At 42.0% G+C, this 16,074-nt stretch overlaps 1 protein-coding gene across 8 annotated transcripts in view; it reads left to right on the top strand.

Annotated features, from left to right (window-relative positions):
- The window catches only part of TMEM218 (transmembrane protein 218), a 245,422-nt gene extending 236,530 nt beyond the window's left edge, over positions 1-8,892 (top strand). For 6 of the 8 annotated variants that reach the window (XM_085645029.1, XM_085645028.1, XM_085645031.1 and 3 more), the window contains one exon: positions 3,478-3,863. In XM_085645029.1, the coding sequence (XP_085501155.1) occupies positions 3,478-3,612 (135 nt within the window). In that variant the 3' untranslated portion in view covers positions 3,613-3,863. Of the gene's footprint in view, positions 1-3,477 lie in introns of all 8 variants that reach the window. The other 2 variants (XM_085645030.1, XM_085645027.1) reach the window with 1 other exon arrangement.
- Positions 8,893-16,074: the final 7,182 nt, after the last annotated feature.

The raw sequence follows: 16,074 nt of genomic DNA, 5'->3' as shown, positions 1-16,074 counted from the left end.
TCTCTGCATCAAGATCTGCTGCTCTCCGGTAAAGAAGCAGCCTCCTGAAGACATACAGACACATTCCACCAGAGCTAAAGCTGCTACAACTGTGTTAGCATGTGGAGTCCCAGTCTTGGACATCTGCAAGGCAGCAAGGTGGGCTTCCCTGCACACGTTTACCAAGCATTGCTGCCTGGACAGCCCTGCAGGACTTCCTAGCTTAAATTTGTCCACAGACCCACCACTGGGGATGGTATTGCTAGGGTATCTATTCAAAGGTAAGGAATCTACGGCTAGAAATCTCTATCAGATGAACAAGTTACTTACCTTCAGTAAAGCCTTATCTGGTAGAGACAATATCTAGCCGCAGATTCCTTACCGACTCACCCATCGTCCACGTTCGGCGGACAGACTTCCAGGGTCAGGGAAGACTCCTTTCAGGGCCCTAGTTTGGTCATACTAGTGTCAGTGCAATTCATGGCTCCGCGCTTCTGGCGTGGAAGGTTCTGAAATGTAACTGAAGCCAGCGTGCCCAGGTGGTGCCTACATAGGTGAAGCAGGCATCTCTTCTGGTGAGGAGGATGACAGCTACCGGCGCGCAGGGGTCCTGCTCACTAAAAATCTTCTGGATCCAGTCTGACGCCTGGGGAAATTCAAAGGTAAGGAATTTGCGGCTAGATGTTAACTCTACCAGATAAGGCGTTATCAAAGGTAATTAAATTGTTCATTCATGCATGATCTGAGATTTATACTCTTGAGGCCTGGTAATTGGCTAACTGAAAACAAAACTGGAGCTTGTTGCACGAGCAAACGTAGTCCACTGTTTTAATCTGTCTCATAAAAATTACCTTTGGTGTTAGCAGAATGTTTGTGCCTTCACAGGAGCGGCAAGGATAGAGCTCCAATTATTAAAAGGGATAAACTCAACTGGAGCTCCAACTTCTTTAAGTTTCTAGCATTAGTCTTCACTCACTTCCTTTAAGCCTCTTCAAATAAAAGTTTCGCTGGTAGTGATTTCTTATCTCTAATAACAGATGTTTGTTACCCAGGTCAGTGATGCTCACTTGATAGGCTTTGGCAAGATAAAAAGCATACTGAACTCACCAAAAATAAACTTCTGACTGCAAAATTAAACACATGCTTAGGGTTGAATGCCCCATCCCAATATTAGCAAAAAGCCTTAGGCTGATTCCTGCTCCATTATTGTTAATGAGGTAGAAGGTTGGTGAATTTATGCAGCTCGCCCATGGTGATGTGAATTCTTTGATCAACTCAAAGTCATCTGGTTAGCTCGAAAAAGAACCCACGTATAAGCGATCTGACTGGTTTCTACCCATGCACGAAATGTAAAAACAGTACCAAAACACTAGCCTACAAAGTACTTGGGTTCAAGAAAGAGAGGAAAAATAACTACATTTCTCACTTGTAACCCTCCATATTGCGTATACTGTTTATCTTGCCCATGCAATCTCCTATATATAGGAAGTACAATCCACCCCACCAAGAAACTAATTCTAGAACACGCCCGAGCAATAGAGAAAAAGGATCCAACGTATCCTATTGCCAGGCATTTTGCCAAATCGCACTCCAGTAATAGGAATCTCCTACGATTCTTTTGTATTGATCATGTTCCACCTAATGAAAGAGGGGGTAATAGGGAACGCCGCTTACGCAGATTAGAATCGAGATATATTATTGATCTGCAAACTAGGGTTCCAGGGGGTCTGAATACAGAGGAAGAATTGGCCATCCATATGGGCTGAGAATCTCCCTTCAGCCTGTTCTGAAGATATATTGCTAGTGATGTGATCTTTGAGCTAGTAAAAGATAGACATGTTTAAATTTGAATTCTGTGTTTTTGCTCTAGCTAATTGTGTGGTTTTTTTTTCTGAAGGAATCTGAGGATAAACGCTCAAGCTTAAATTTAGTTTTAAGGTAGAATTTCGTGTGGTTAAATAGCAGATAGTCACCAATGTGATATTGATGATATGCATATAAAGTAATGATCATATAGAGCAAGATTGTGATATATGCTATTCCCATCAGAATGATAGCTCATTCAGAGCGTAATCAACCAGGCCATATAAACATGATATTATATTGAATGTTCACTTTAAGTATCATTAGAAATTAGATTGTTGCTAATGAATTGAGAAAATTATAAGTTGAAAATTGGTATTTTTGTTGATTGACCAGTTGAAGAGATGTGTTTTCAACGTATTAATGAATTAATATTATTTTCGAGTGGAAATTGATCTTCTAAACCCACTCAAAAATGGTGCTCATCGTCAGTTTAGGAAAAGTAATTAACTCCGCTTTACACTGCTATGATGATATGCATATGCACATGCTTGAATGTTTAATAAAATGGCGCGCTGTTTTCGGTAAAAAATGTGGGCGAGAAAGGCGCAAGCCGAAACGCGTTCTGCCATTATAGTCAAATAAATGGACAAATTCACCCTTGAGTGCGGAGTCTTCTTTTTCCTTGGATTCAGAAGCATGAGCTGTCATTAATTGGTGGACCCGCCGCCACGCTAAAAACGCCGCACCCATTCCAGAGTGCTATACGCGCATTTGGGTGGACAGGAGCTTGAATATATAACCTATTGCCTCACCTAAAACGCTATTGCACTGCTGGCTTGCCTGCCTTAACAAACTGTCCCATTTTAGGAAAGGATCATCCCCTCAATGACCCAGTTAAATAATTTCCAAAACAAAAGAGGCCTTGGAGCTTGGACGAAGTTTGTTTCAAAGCTGACAGTGCTTCAGATAGACTTTTGCAGTGTGCAGCATGTCTTTTGAGAGACATGTTCTACCGCTGTTTGCTCTTCAGTTTCCACTCCAAACTCTGGGGGAGGGGGTGGGGGCAGATATTGCCCTTTGCAGCATTCCTGCACGCCAAAATCTGTGGGGATAAAATCCCCCACCGTCCCTACGCCTGTGTTTAGCTGACATTTTGTTGGCAAAAAGCAAACCATTTTCCCCTAAAACCAGTGTATTGTCAACAGGCATCCTCTCACTGCACTAGCAGCTAAGCATTAAGTCCAGTGATGGTCTCATAATTGCATGCGGTCTTATAACATAGTGATATCCAACAGATTATATCATAAGGAATGTCTTGAAGTTACAAATGTGGTACCAGAAACAAGCCCAAAAGAAGCTGCCATTCTTTCTCACCTGCTCCTTCTTTCAACTGCAAATTACAAAGAACTCTTACTCCTAACTTATTCTACAGGATCACTACATCAACACCACCTGTACCAATAATAATACATTGGCAGTGTTTCAGAACTTGTCGATACAAAGTTAAAGTAATGTAAATCCGCCTTTAATTGACATTTATGTTCTTTAAATGTTGCAAATAGTGGAATCGTATAGGCAAAGTTAAGGCATTGTTTAGAGCTAACGAAATTTTTACTTTTATCAATGCCATGTATTTGCATGAATTTATATTTTTTACGCTGGTTAACTGAACCTCTTTCTCATTCTTTCCAGATTGTGGACACTTTCTTCATAGGCCGTTATTTCCTGGTCTCAATTCTAAGTTTAATTTTCCTCGGAAGCCTCTTCTTGGTGCTTATTTACCACGTACTTGAACCGATACACGCAAAACCACTTCCAATTCGCTGACGACAACTAGTTAGCAAGAACAACAATCACAGCAAGCTGCTAACTGTGGCTTTGGTGCAAGTGTTGGGACTACAGCTTTGTCTATTGTAACTTGTACAAAAAAAAAATAAGACGGTTGGTACCCCTGCAGTCACAAAATAGGTTTCTAATTCCACAATTTGTAGGTGAACTGTAGTTCAAAAGATATAATGCATTTTGCAGCGATTTTTGTAATGCCCTTTGTCATTTCTTGAGCATAAACATTAATATTGTATGAAACGATTCTGTCTCCCATGTGATAGGATCTAGATTAGCACATTTCTACCTTTCCGCGCTGTCAGCAAGTGAACCATGCCAGGAAATGCTTGTGGAATAAGCATTTCGGGGTTTGATGTTCTTTTGGAAGGTTGTGGTTGGGGGGGTGTATCTATTTAGCTACATTATCCTCTGAATAAGTTGTGTGGCACAATTAATAGTGCTGATCACACATAATAGTAGAATGCTGGAGGTTTTAATCCCATTTCTCCAGAATTGAATCTTTTATAGGTTTACATGCTTGAACCTTTCCCAGTCGTTGAAGTGGGAGTCCCACTGTAATTTTATAATAGCCGTATAAGGCACTGGCTGTCTGAAAGCCACCAGAACAGTAATCCTCAGAATGGACGTCATTGGGAAAAACTAGATGTCAACCTAATAGGTGGGAGATGAGGTGAAAGTGCTCTCAGCCTCCCCTTCCCAGAGGCTATATCTCTAAAGATTATTGCTGCACATCGTGTCGAAAAGGAGTGCCGGAGCTTAGTTCTCTTGGATAAATCCAACTTTTTTCTTCAGAAGTATTACTTTTTTGTTTTTAAACACTCCTACCTCTGGTATAAGCAAATTTATTGAATTTTACAATGGAAAAATTGTGTAGAAAGAGCCTATTTACGGTATGTGTTTCTGAGGAAAAACGAGGGTGTTAACTGATGACCTCCATAGGAAATACTTTTCTTGCCTTTACCCTGACCATATACCTGTTAGTGCAAAATATGCAGAACATTCTTTGCCAAAACCCTCAGTGACCTAAAAGGAAGACATTTGAGACACTTCAAAATTATACTGAGGATGAAAACCCATCCTTTGAGAATGAATATGATTGAAATTTGAAGTCCTGAAAGAAGAAAAAAGAACTAAAACATAATTTGGGAACATCTAAGACAGAGGCATCGTCTTCTCTAAATCTGCCTGAGGAGAAAATCCATACTTTTGAAACCATCATCTCCAACCCTGAGCTTGGATGGGCAAACGAAAACCATGTCAAAAAACTTGCCACTCACCATCCAATAAAATGAAGAATTCAAAGCCTGTTACACTGTTGATGGCAACAGAAAACTCTGACCGTGGCTCCCACAAGCGTCATAGGGAAGTACGGCCTCAGTCAACAAGGCCACAGTCTACACCATCACCAGTGAGTACCCCTTCAACGATACAACCAAACACTACTCTGTTGACACAGTCTCCAGTAATCCAGTCGACAGAAGCACTGTTGACAAAGAAGTTCGGTGTAACCCTATTTATTCTGGTGCTTAGTGATACATGAGTGGGGATTGGGTTGTATTATTTGTGGAAAGTATTCAGATCTGACCTTATAAGTGCCCCATTTCTCATATACCTTACATAAATACGCGCAAAGAGGCTGCTAAGTGGATGTTTAGTTGCTTCCCACCATTATACAGTTAACATGAAGTTTAGTCTGCTACTGTCAACAAATTCTGCACCATCTAGCTCAAGGAATGGCATAAATGATGAAGCTTCAAAAAATGAAAGGCTACCATTCAAGGCACCATTTGTGGCTTCATTTTAGCAGATATACTGCAGCTGACCCGCTAAAATGCTGTACATTTGTTTCTCAAGAGAGTATTCCCGCTTATTGAGATACATACATGACTTGGGTGTTTTGTAATTCCAGTTGATTCAAAAATCACAAAATAGTTGGTGCACTTGGGAAAAAGCTTTTAACGTTTAATTCCTGTGGATTGGCAGTGTGTCAAAGCCTGCATGGAACATTTAGCTGCTTTTCTAGGATGACCATTCAATCACCCGTATCCTCTCGACAATCACACAGATACACCTCTTTTCAGGAACTGAGTATAATCAAAACTAAGGATTGGGTAAAACGTCATAAGGAAGTGTTTAACTTAATGTTATGGTTGGTTAAAAAGAAAAACATCTTAAATGTCATCCTGTAAATCAGATTGTTGTCCATAAACCTCAAAAATAGGATATTTAACTTAAGACTTGACACATTTTCAGAATGCTGCAAGCTTGTTGCATACTCTTATTCAACTAACTCCTCATTGATCTGCTTTATCGGGGGTGGCTTTAAAATGCAATAGAATTCCTGATTTTCAGCTGGCATCTTAAGGTGCCATGCTGTATGCTACCGGTCTCCCGCATCGAGCGACATGAAATACCGATGTAAAATATGTATTCCACTGCTACTGGTAATTTTCCCTCTTATGCTTGCATTAATGGTGGTTTTTCAAAACCAGAGCAAACAATCGGTCTTCTAACAAAAACCTAATGCAAGTTAGTCTCCTCGTCATGACTTGCATAGGGGTTGCTTTTGCCACACTCAAGTCCAAGAAAAGAGGACAAGCAGACTTCAGAGGTGTCATGAAGGACGAGAAACTCCACAGGGGATATCAGCCCCACCACAATCCATCAGAATGTCACACTGTAATCTGACAGATACTTAGGGTGTAACTGCAAGGCATCACTGGGTGCATTTGCTACACATCAAAAAACAGAGCTCATGTAAAAGTCTACGCAAGAAGTGGCTGCAGAATATGGTTTGCATATATTTTCAGAATCACTTAAAAATGTAAACAAATAAACATGATGTTGATTATTAATTGAAAGTGAAACTGTACAGTTCATAAATTTGAAATTCCGGAACCATGGAATCATAACAAGGTTCATTTACTTTAGCTGTCACATGAAATGTGGATTGATGAACAGAATACTTATAATGATTTAATAATTAATATTTGATTGTTTTCTCATACTACAATCACAGGTAGTTGCATGAAGCAATCGCCAGGTTCTTTGGATTTTATTTATGCATTCAGTGTTAGTCATGTCCATAAATTGTGAAATTGCTTCCCTCTTTTAGTTTACGTGTTGGCAAGATGTGGATCCAGTTTTGATAGCAGAATGGAGGAGACCTCCTCAAGCATTTTTAAGTCTAGCATTCGAAACCTCTTGTATATACTTTAGTATATACCTATATGTGTATGTACTTTGTGGGCTCTGGAGATCAGCCCTAGGACTTGTCTGCTTCCGCTTAGGGACTTTTTTCTGTTCAACTGCCTCTATTTAACTGTTTAATAGAAAATGACTAGCAGAGGTCCGTAAAATACCAGAATTGCTTTCTGCTTAGAGACTTTCTTTTTTAAAATTTTTCTGGCAACTGCCTCTGTTTAACTTTCTTGATAGAAAATGACCAGCAGAGGTCAGTAAAATACTAGAATCACTTTAGCATTCTTTAGATTCCAGTCCATAGAAAGTGTCTTCCATGAGCACCTGTAGACCATAATATTTTTTTTCAAATCTTGTATTTTCAGTGATATGACCACAGAAGGCCCTAATTTTATATTAAAGACAGAGCTTTGGACTATACCATTTTCTGCTGAAAGGCAATATTTCTCTCCATGTGCTCCCATACCGGTCGTGTCACACAATTTGGTGCTTGCTTTCGCTCCATGTTAAAGAACAGTAAATGTTTCAGCACCCGGGCTAATTTGCTGCATAGCTAAATACATATAAGGTCCCAAAGGCGAGACCGATTGCATTGCAAATGCTTGTTTTCTTTTGTTTTTACCATAGAGATATATTCTTACCTCTTTCTGTGGACTTTTTCCTTGTGAGTGAAGCAGAAGGTTGATTCAAGCATTTGCATAATACATTGGATTAAGTTCAAGACAAGATTTCTTGAGACTGAGAATTTCCTCCTGGCATTAGTATGGAGCCTGTTCTCCAAAGCAGTGTTTTTTGTTGATGTGCCAACAATGAATGCAGAGATTTCACCAAGTTTAAAAAAAATGAATCCTATTGATACTGTTGCTATGTATCCATTTTGCTTTAGGGCTGCTACTAACACTAAACAAAAAAGACTATTTTGCATTAATTGGCATTCATTGTCTTGAGTCCTCGAGGTGGAAAGCAGTGGACGCTGGCTGCCCCAGATTTGTTTTAGTCACAGAAGGTCAACAAAGAGAACTATGCAGGGGTTACTGTAGGCTGGTCTCTAAATGAAAAATCTAAGCTCTGATACAAAACCTCACTGACATCGGGGCACACTGCAGACAAGCTCAAGTTGCCTCGAGTTAACTCAGATGGCACATCTAGGAAAGATGAGATGGTAAGCTAGAGGTTCAAAGAACTGACGCTGGCCAAGAAATATTCGTACTTTCTGGTTGTGTTTACATGCCTTAGTTCCTTTCTAGTGAAAAAGTTATGGCATTTGTTTCTATGGTTTTGACTGATCTTTTGTTTTAGGAAGGCGGGTTTTTGCCTCATGTACAGATAACTTTTTTAAATGTATTTTGCTTTGATCTTTGTAAAATATAATTTTGTGATCAAGAACACAATCTGCATGTTTTGTCACACATTACTTTTAAATATGATTGACTCGTTTATGTTTAGGTTTTGGTGATAAACAGCAATCTGAATTTACAATGCACGTTTGTTTTCAAAGACACTAGCAATTTAGAGATATACAAAACAAACTGGAAAATTCACATGAGACGCTTTATGGTTACAACTGATAGTTGCAGAACAGTTACAAATGTTATGTAAAACTGATTTTATATTTGTTAGCTAAATACATTTTTCTAAAAAAACCTTTTGTTTTTCTCTCTAAATATGTACATATATTCACTAATAACTAAAGTGAAATGCGAATTAAGGTTGACGAAGTGTAATGGGTGTTTCACTACAAAAACTAAAAATATGTTAAGTTCTAAAGTTAAGGTCTTAAATTGAGCTTAGCTCCCTCCTCTGCACAACCCCTTTTGGAAGGAGCAAAGGACTTGATAAGCAAAGACAAGATGTATGTGGATGAGTGTGTAAGAGTTTCTAAGATGACTTGACTAAATAGCTGAAGTGGCAGATTTGAAAAGGTGGCAGCATATTTTTTGTGTAAATGTGTTTGTATTTTGTGTGAACATCACAAGTATGTTGTTTGTTATGACCATGAGGTGTAATTATATGTCTTAAAATGCTCATTGTGAGTATATATTAAAGAATGTTTTTTTATGATGGTTGAGGTGTTCTTTGCTGAAATCTAAGTCTGTTTTTGAATATTACCGAATTTATTATTGTATTTATTTGTGTGAAAATATGTTTGATGTTGGCGGGATGGGAGTTAAGGATTGACTGAATCTGTCATAGAGGGTATTGTATTGATAATGTGCTTACTCTACCCTGACTGGGTGTTAAAACCCTTTTCTCAGCAGTTGGATGCTACTCCGGAACCCAAGGTTTTTGGTTAATTCAGTGTTATAGGTTACTTTTAGTTATTGTTTATTGTTGGGTTTAGGGGCTGGTCTTATAATCCCAAGGAACTATACTTTATTCAGCATACACTAATCTGCTCGTCCAAGCACAATGTTTATAAATGGTCCAATCCTGATGCCAGATATTCTGTTTCATCCCTACTGCCATTTTTACTCTGAGAACATTCAGGAGCACTATACTGCCATAAGCTAGCAGCTGCGGTTCAACTTGCTTGCACACTCGGGTCTTCTGAAAATTCTCCACATTTTTTAACACTCACTTAGTGTTCTATGCCATATCACGTCCCTAAGTCTCTCTAACCAAAGGTCTCACATTTGGCAGGGCCTTTCTAAGGCTGGGAAGCTGTGGAAAATCCCACTTTTTATGAATAAGTGACGTTGCCTGCACTAGGCTTTTTTAGGTTGTTAGAAAGTTGCCACAACAGGCCACTGTAGTATCGTGCCCACATTCCTGCATGCCAGCACCTTCTCATGAGCCCCAGTTTATCATGACCTTGGTCAGCTTTTTAGTTGTAGGTAGAATAAATAATGGGCATGAAGGGGTTCACTGAGTTGTTCATCAATGCATAACGCACTCAAAATGGCACTAAAACAGAAGAGGTACTTTAAAATGATTATTTTAAAATCCTAGTCTAGTGCCTAAAATGTGAATGGTAACCACACAGAATTCAAAAACGAAAGCAGCAATGCAGGTCCTGGTCAGTGTTGGACTTTGCCCTCTCTGCAGAGTCACCTCCAAACTTTTTGCCTTCTCCCCTCCTTTTTGTTAAATTAGTTTTCATTGGCCTTAGGACTCTGTTCTTTACCACTACTAACCACCGTCTTTATAACATGGTAAAATTGGCTACACCTTATTGGCATATTTAATTTATTTATAAGTCCCTAGTAAAGTTGTATGCCATGTACCCAGGACCAGTAAACGTTACCCCTTCCTGACTAATAAAATACTCTTTACAGCTTTTTCCGCTAATGCACACAAAATCACGGCCGTCATAGAACTAGATGGTCTCCCTCCAGGTGGAGGAAGGTTGACTGCCTGGAGAATGGGAAACTCGGGTGGAAAAGGACCCAATGAAAAAAACGAGCACCTAACATCTTACAGCGGAGAACCAAGATATACCGCTATCCACGGGTTAGAGTGTATGAGGGCATTTGTACAACACTTATAGACCTTGGCATTACCAAGACACGTGATTCATTCCCTTTTGATTATTAACTAAGAACGAGCATGTTGGACAAATGGGCGCTTTAGATTATGCAGCAGGTTTTTGCTCTCTCTAACAAACACCGCCACCGTCCTCTGATCAGTTGACAAAGGACCACCTTTCGCTCTTGCAACAGAAAGTACAGGCTCATCTGACCAAAGTAGCCATTGAAAGGGTTTTTCCATCAGAAGTAAATCGTAGTTGTTATCCCTGCTGCTTTCTGGTCCCAAAACGAGGTGGGTGGCCTTCATACAATTTTAGAACTGCACCCTGTCAACTACTTCCTGAAAAAGGAAAGGTTCAACATGCTCACTCTAGCTCAGGTTCTGTCTGCCCTGCATCCCGGAGATTGGATGGTAACACTGTTCTTGCAGGATGCATACTTCCATATTCCTGTTCTATCAGCCCACAGTCATTACCTATGGCTCATGATAGGTCAGGATCATTTCCAATTTGCTGTGCTCCCCTTCGGCCATACCAGTGTCCCTCAGTTGCTCATAAAGGTGATGGCGATTCTCACAGTCAAACTGCGGAGGCTTGGGATTTCAGTCTTCCACTACTTCAACAACTGGCTGTTAAAGGCGGGCTCACCCCAAGCAGTCGTTTCCCCCCACTCTCCCTCCAGACTATGATGAACTGCCTGCATTTGCTTCGGTTCTCTTTCAACAAACTGGTCACCCCTGACTCCCGGTCAGAGGCTCCCTTTCATCTCAGGCATTCTGGACACATTGCAATTCCGTGCTTACCCTCCATAGCAGGGAGTACAGAATATTCAGGTTATGATACCGATGATTCTGCCTCTATCCTAGATTTCAGTGAGACTGAGGCTGCTGGGACTCATGGTCCCCTGCATCCTGCTGGAAAAACCATGCCCATTGGCATATGCGGGTCGTGCAGTGGAACCTGATGTTTTAGTGGACTGCATCAATGAATCTCTTCAATCTGGTCCAGATATCTGAAGTAACTGCAACAGGCTTGCACTTGTGGCTGGCGAACTGAGTTTGGGTTGAGTGGCAGACTCCTTTCTCTTCCCCACCCAAAGCTAACATTGGTTACAGGTGTGTCATTTCTGGTTTGGGGTGCCCATTTAGGAGATAGGAGGCCACTGGTCGCCGTCAAAGTCTCCGCTACACATCAACCTAATAGAGCTGAGATTGATGTGCTAGGTAATAAAATCCTTCTTTCCATCCAGCAAGGGGAGGGTGGTTCAGGTATTCATGGACAATACTGCCATGTGGTACTGCAGTTAACAAGGCAGAGTGGAGTGCTGGTCCCTGTGCCAGGAGGCTCTATGCTTCTGCATGTGGCTAGAACGTCAGGACATCTTCCTGTCATGCAGCACCTGGTGGGCTCATTAAACACTGGGAAGGAAATACCCAGCTGGCAATTCCTTGCAGTCCAGAATGGTGTCTCCATCTGGAGATGGTACATGGTCTCTTCCACGACTGGAGAGAACCTTAGTTAGATCTATTTGCCACTGCAGAGAACGTGCAATGTCAGCACTTCCGTGTGCTGGAGTTTCCAAGACGGCTCTCACTTGGAGACTTTCTCTCAATACGACTCCTGCCCAGGGTTCTCAAGAAGATTATGAAAGACAAGGCCCAAGTAATTCCAGATTGGGCACATAATAGTATGTTATCCTGAACTCATGAGCATGGGCCCTCTGATCAGGCTGGCTTTTCGAGAGCCTCACCTGTTGCATCAGCAGGGCAGGGTTCTGCACCCGAACCTACATACTCTACAGCTCCATGCGTGCACATTAAGTGGCCACAGCTGGGATTTTTTTTTTTTTTTACCTTTCTTCCGAAGTGTGTGAAGTCATCTTAGCAGCCAGGAGTCCCTCCGCTAAAACTGTGTATGTCTGCAGATGGGACACATTTGTGGCTTTGTGTGCTGCCAAATCCATTGATCCTCTGTCTGCACCCTTATCTGACCACCTGTTGACATTATTCCTCGCCCAGCAGGGTCTTGTTTTGGGCACAGTTAAAGGGTACCTTTCAGCCATCTTGGCTTTCTGGCGTTTGCCGGATCGACCCTCCCTGTTCAAGCCCTCCATTGTGACACAATTTCTGGGACGTTTGCAACACTTTTTTTCCCCCACCCACCCCTTTCATTAATTCCCAATGGGACCTTAATTAAGTTCTCACTTTCTTGATATGCTCACATTTTGAGCCGTGCACAGCTGGCCTCTAAGACTACTTGCCATCAAAACAGTTTTAGTGAGGTGCAGACGCTTTGTCAGTATACTATATACTGCCTTTTTCCTGGACAAGAAAAGAACCATCTCCAGGTGAATTATCCTCTACATAAAGATCCGCTATGCACTGTAATGGAACATCCCCTGATGGCTTGTGAGCTTGTTCCCTCAGAGTTAAGACTGTGACGACGTTAGATTGTGGAGTCCCTGTCCTGGACATCTGCTAGGCAGTGACTTGGGCATTGCTGTATGCATTCACCAAGCACTTCTGCCTGGACAGTCGGGTCCGGCATTATAGGCATTTTGCCTGCTCGGTCCTCCAGGACTTCTTAGTATAAACAGTCCCCATACACACCTCTGTGGAGACATTGCTTTGGTATCTATCCTAAAGTTTGGAATCTGAAACTAGAAGTCTCTGTTAGCTGAACAAGTTACTTACCTTCCGTAACACCTTATCTGGTAGAGTCTCTAGCTGCAGATTCCTTACCCCCTTTCCAACCTCCCCATTCTTTGGTCTGTCAAATCCATCAAAAAGGTCCCTTAGGACCTCCCTTTGGCAAACTGGTTCACACTACCTCAGTATGGCTCCTCGGTTCTGGCTCGGAAAAATAGTCACAACTGAGATTAGTGTGCTAGGGATGTGCCTATACAGGCACCACACATGTCACTTTCAGCACGAACAACGCTGATGCCATGCAGAGATGAACAATGCCACCTACTGGTACGCAAGAAGACTTCTCAGAAAAATATCCAGATTCAGTCTGATGCCTGGGGATAATTCTGAGATAAGGAATTTGCAGCTAGATAATCAATACTAGAAAAGGTTTTACCAAAGGGAATTAAATAGTTCAACAGCTCTTTAGGAGCCATGATCTGAAAGGAAAGCTTTTCCTAAACCACACTGTCCGGCACGCAATATGCAGTAATGTTCACAGCATGATGATCCCAATGTGCTGTGTGAGAAGGTGACTGCTGTTACAATTCCTGAACCACAGGCAATGGCAGTTTCATCAGGAATGTAATGTCTATTCAGTAACACCAAAACCATCATCAGAATGATCCAGTTGGAATGCACAAGTAGGACTGTAGTAGAAGATACTAGTCATGAATATAGTGGTAAATGGCAAGTCATCAGTGGCTTTGAGCAGCTGTGGAACGTGTTGGTGTGTCATCTAATTCAAAGTCAGAATCATTTGCATGAAGCGTTATTTCTTGAGCTGACCTCATTTCAATGTATGCTGACTTGGGGAGGCTCAAAATACACTGCCCCAGTAGTTGAGAGAGTTGGGATTCTTGGAATTGCAGTATCTGATAGACTTCTAGCCACAGATTCCTTACATGAGAATATTTCCCAGGCATCAGACTGGATCTGGAAAGTTTTGAGCAGTACCTATGCACACTGATAGGTGGTGCCACTTACCATTGTAGGTGATGTCCGTTCCGTATGTGACACACACGTGCCTATATTGGTGCCACTCCAGTGTGCTGACATCAGTACTTTTCTTTCCACGCAATCAGCGCAGATTTAGAAGAGATATCTCAGCCACTTTTAAACAAGTGCTTCACAGAGCCCGAGGATATTGAAATCCCCTCGGGTCAGTGAGGCTTTTGTTCATCGCTGTGAAGGACAACATTGGAATGTTGGCGCTCCGGGATTCTACTGGCTATTAGAAGCCCAGAGCACTCCATTGTTTTCAATTGAACTCCCAGCATTCCATTGTTATAATAAATATGTAAATGCCTTGCGGAGTATTTTTTATTTTAATTCTTTTTATTGATATAGAACAAACAAAAATCAGCACTGATACACAAAGCATATTCAGAAGTTACAAGTAGGAGGAGTTGATTCAATGACATTTTGGTAAATCAGAGCAGCAATCAGAATAGAGCCCTAGAGCACGGTTATCACAAGTCATGGTGTGGACAGGTCATCCCGATTAATGCTACAAGGTGGACTACAAATCTTTCCGCGGTACGTGTTCCAGGCACCCCAAGTTAACGACCATTTCTTCGGGCACCCCCTTGCAACATAGACAGTTTTTTTCCCAGAACATGTACCGGTCCAAGTTTTTCTTCCATTCCGTGAGTGTAGGGGGGGTAAGTGGCTCCCCACTGAGTTATGTTTTCTTTTTACCAGCATCAGTCCCAGTGTCACCCAGGTCCTGCCCATTCTTTCCAAATCTGTAGGTTCCCACACATTCAACAGGCATTTCTTCGCCTCAAGACAGATATCAAGTCCAAATACTTCGCTTAGCACGGTATGAATTTGACGCCAGTATCTCTGAATGAGGTCGCACTCCCATATTGTATGCATGAACGTTCCCTCAGAGCCACACTGACGTCTGCATTCACTCCCCTCAGCCCTCCCCATTCGGACCAGACAGGGCCCTCTTACATACACTCTGTGGAGGATTTTAAGCTGAACTAGTCGCAACCTGGCCGATATGGCCACTTCCCTTGGGGAGGATAAAGCCTCTTGCCATTCCTCATCATCTAGCTCGAGGCCATCCCTCTCCCACTTTGCCCTGAGTCCCTGGAGGGGTTTGGCCACGTTGTTAATGAGTTTTTTGTAAGTGAGGGTTATCGTTTTTTCTGCTAGGTAACCATCCAGCAGTCTGTCTTCGAGAGGAGTATAATCTGGGAGTGAGGAGCCTGTGGGTATGTGTGTCTGCAGTGCATGGCGGATCTGGTGGTAACGGAAATATTCTGTGTTGGCAAGTTCATACTTCTGTTGTGAATAGGCAAAAGGCACCACTGCCCCTTTAACCCACACATCTCCAATGGTCGAGATCCCAATAAGGTCCCATTTGTTGAATCCCTTTGACTTCCAAAGATCGCCTAGGATCTCTGAGTTCCAGAGAGGCGTGGCTGCCGTCAGTTTCCGTTCCCAACCCAAACTCCTAGTGGCAGTGTGCCAGACTTGCACCGAGTGCTTCGTTGGCCCAGTCAGGGGGATAGTGTTTTGGTCTGGAGTAAAGTGCTCTGTAGTAGTTCCCACCTGGGAGAAGCCACCGGTCCATTGTGTAACCCGGGTCATCCATTCTTTGGTACGTACCATGGTTAATAGCTGCAAGGTGTGCCACCCAATAATATTTCTTGACGTCTGGGAGACTGATTACACCATCGTACCAGTTAAGGCAGAGGTCTTCAAACTTTTGTCGGCCGATTCGGTAATGGGGGGAGCATATACAAGGGTGGCAGGGTGTCACATTGACACCCTGTTGCACCCCTGAATCTTGCATGTGTGCACATGTGGCGCACATACATGCCCTAAGGGCATGTATGTCTGCCACATGGCACTTGTACATCTGCTTAATATCACGTTTTGCAATGTATTCGGTATTTTCCACCAACCTAAATACCGAATTCTTATTCCTAAACATCACTCCTTAGAGTGCTCCCTACATATGGATTCAGGATTCGGTATTTACCGAATCGGTATTTCTACCGATTCGGTAAATACCGAATCCTGACATATGCCTCCTACATCTCAAATAGCTAAATACCGGTCGGTAACGGGATA

The sequence above is a fragment of the Triturus cristatus genome, chromosome 3_1, assembly GCF_964204655.1.
Source record: "Triturus cristatus chromosome 3_1, aTriCri1.1, whole genome shotgun sequence".
NCBI classification, from domain to species: Eukaryota; Metazoa; Chordata; class Amphibia; order Caudata; family Salamandridae; genus Triturus; species Triturus cristatus.
The sequence above is the reverse complement of the archived record's forward strand: the minus strand, read 5'-3'. Positions and strand labels throughout refer to the sequence as shown.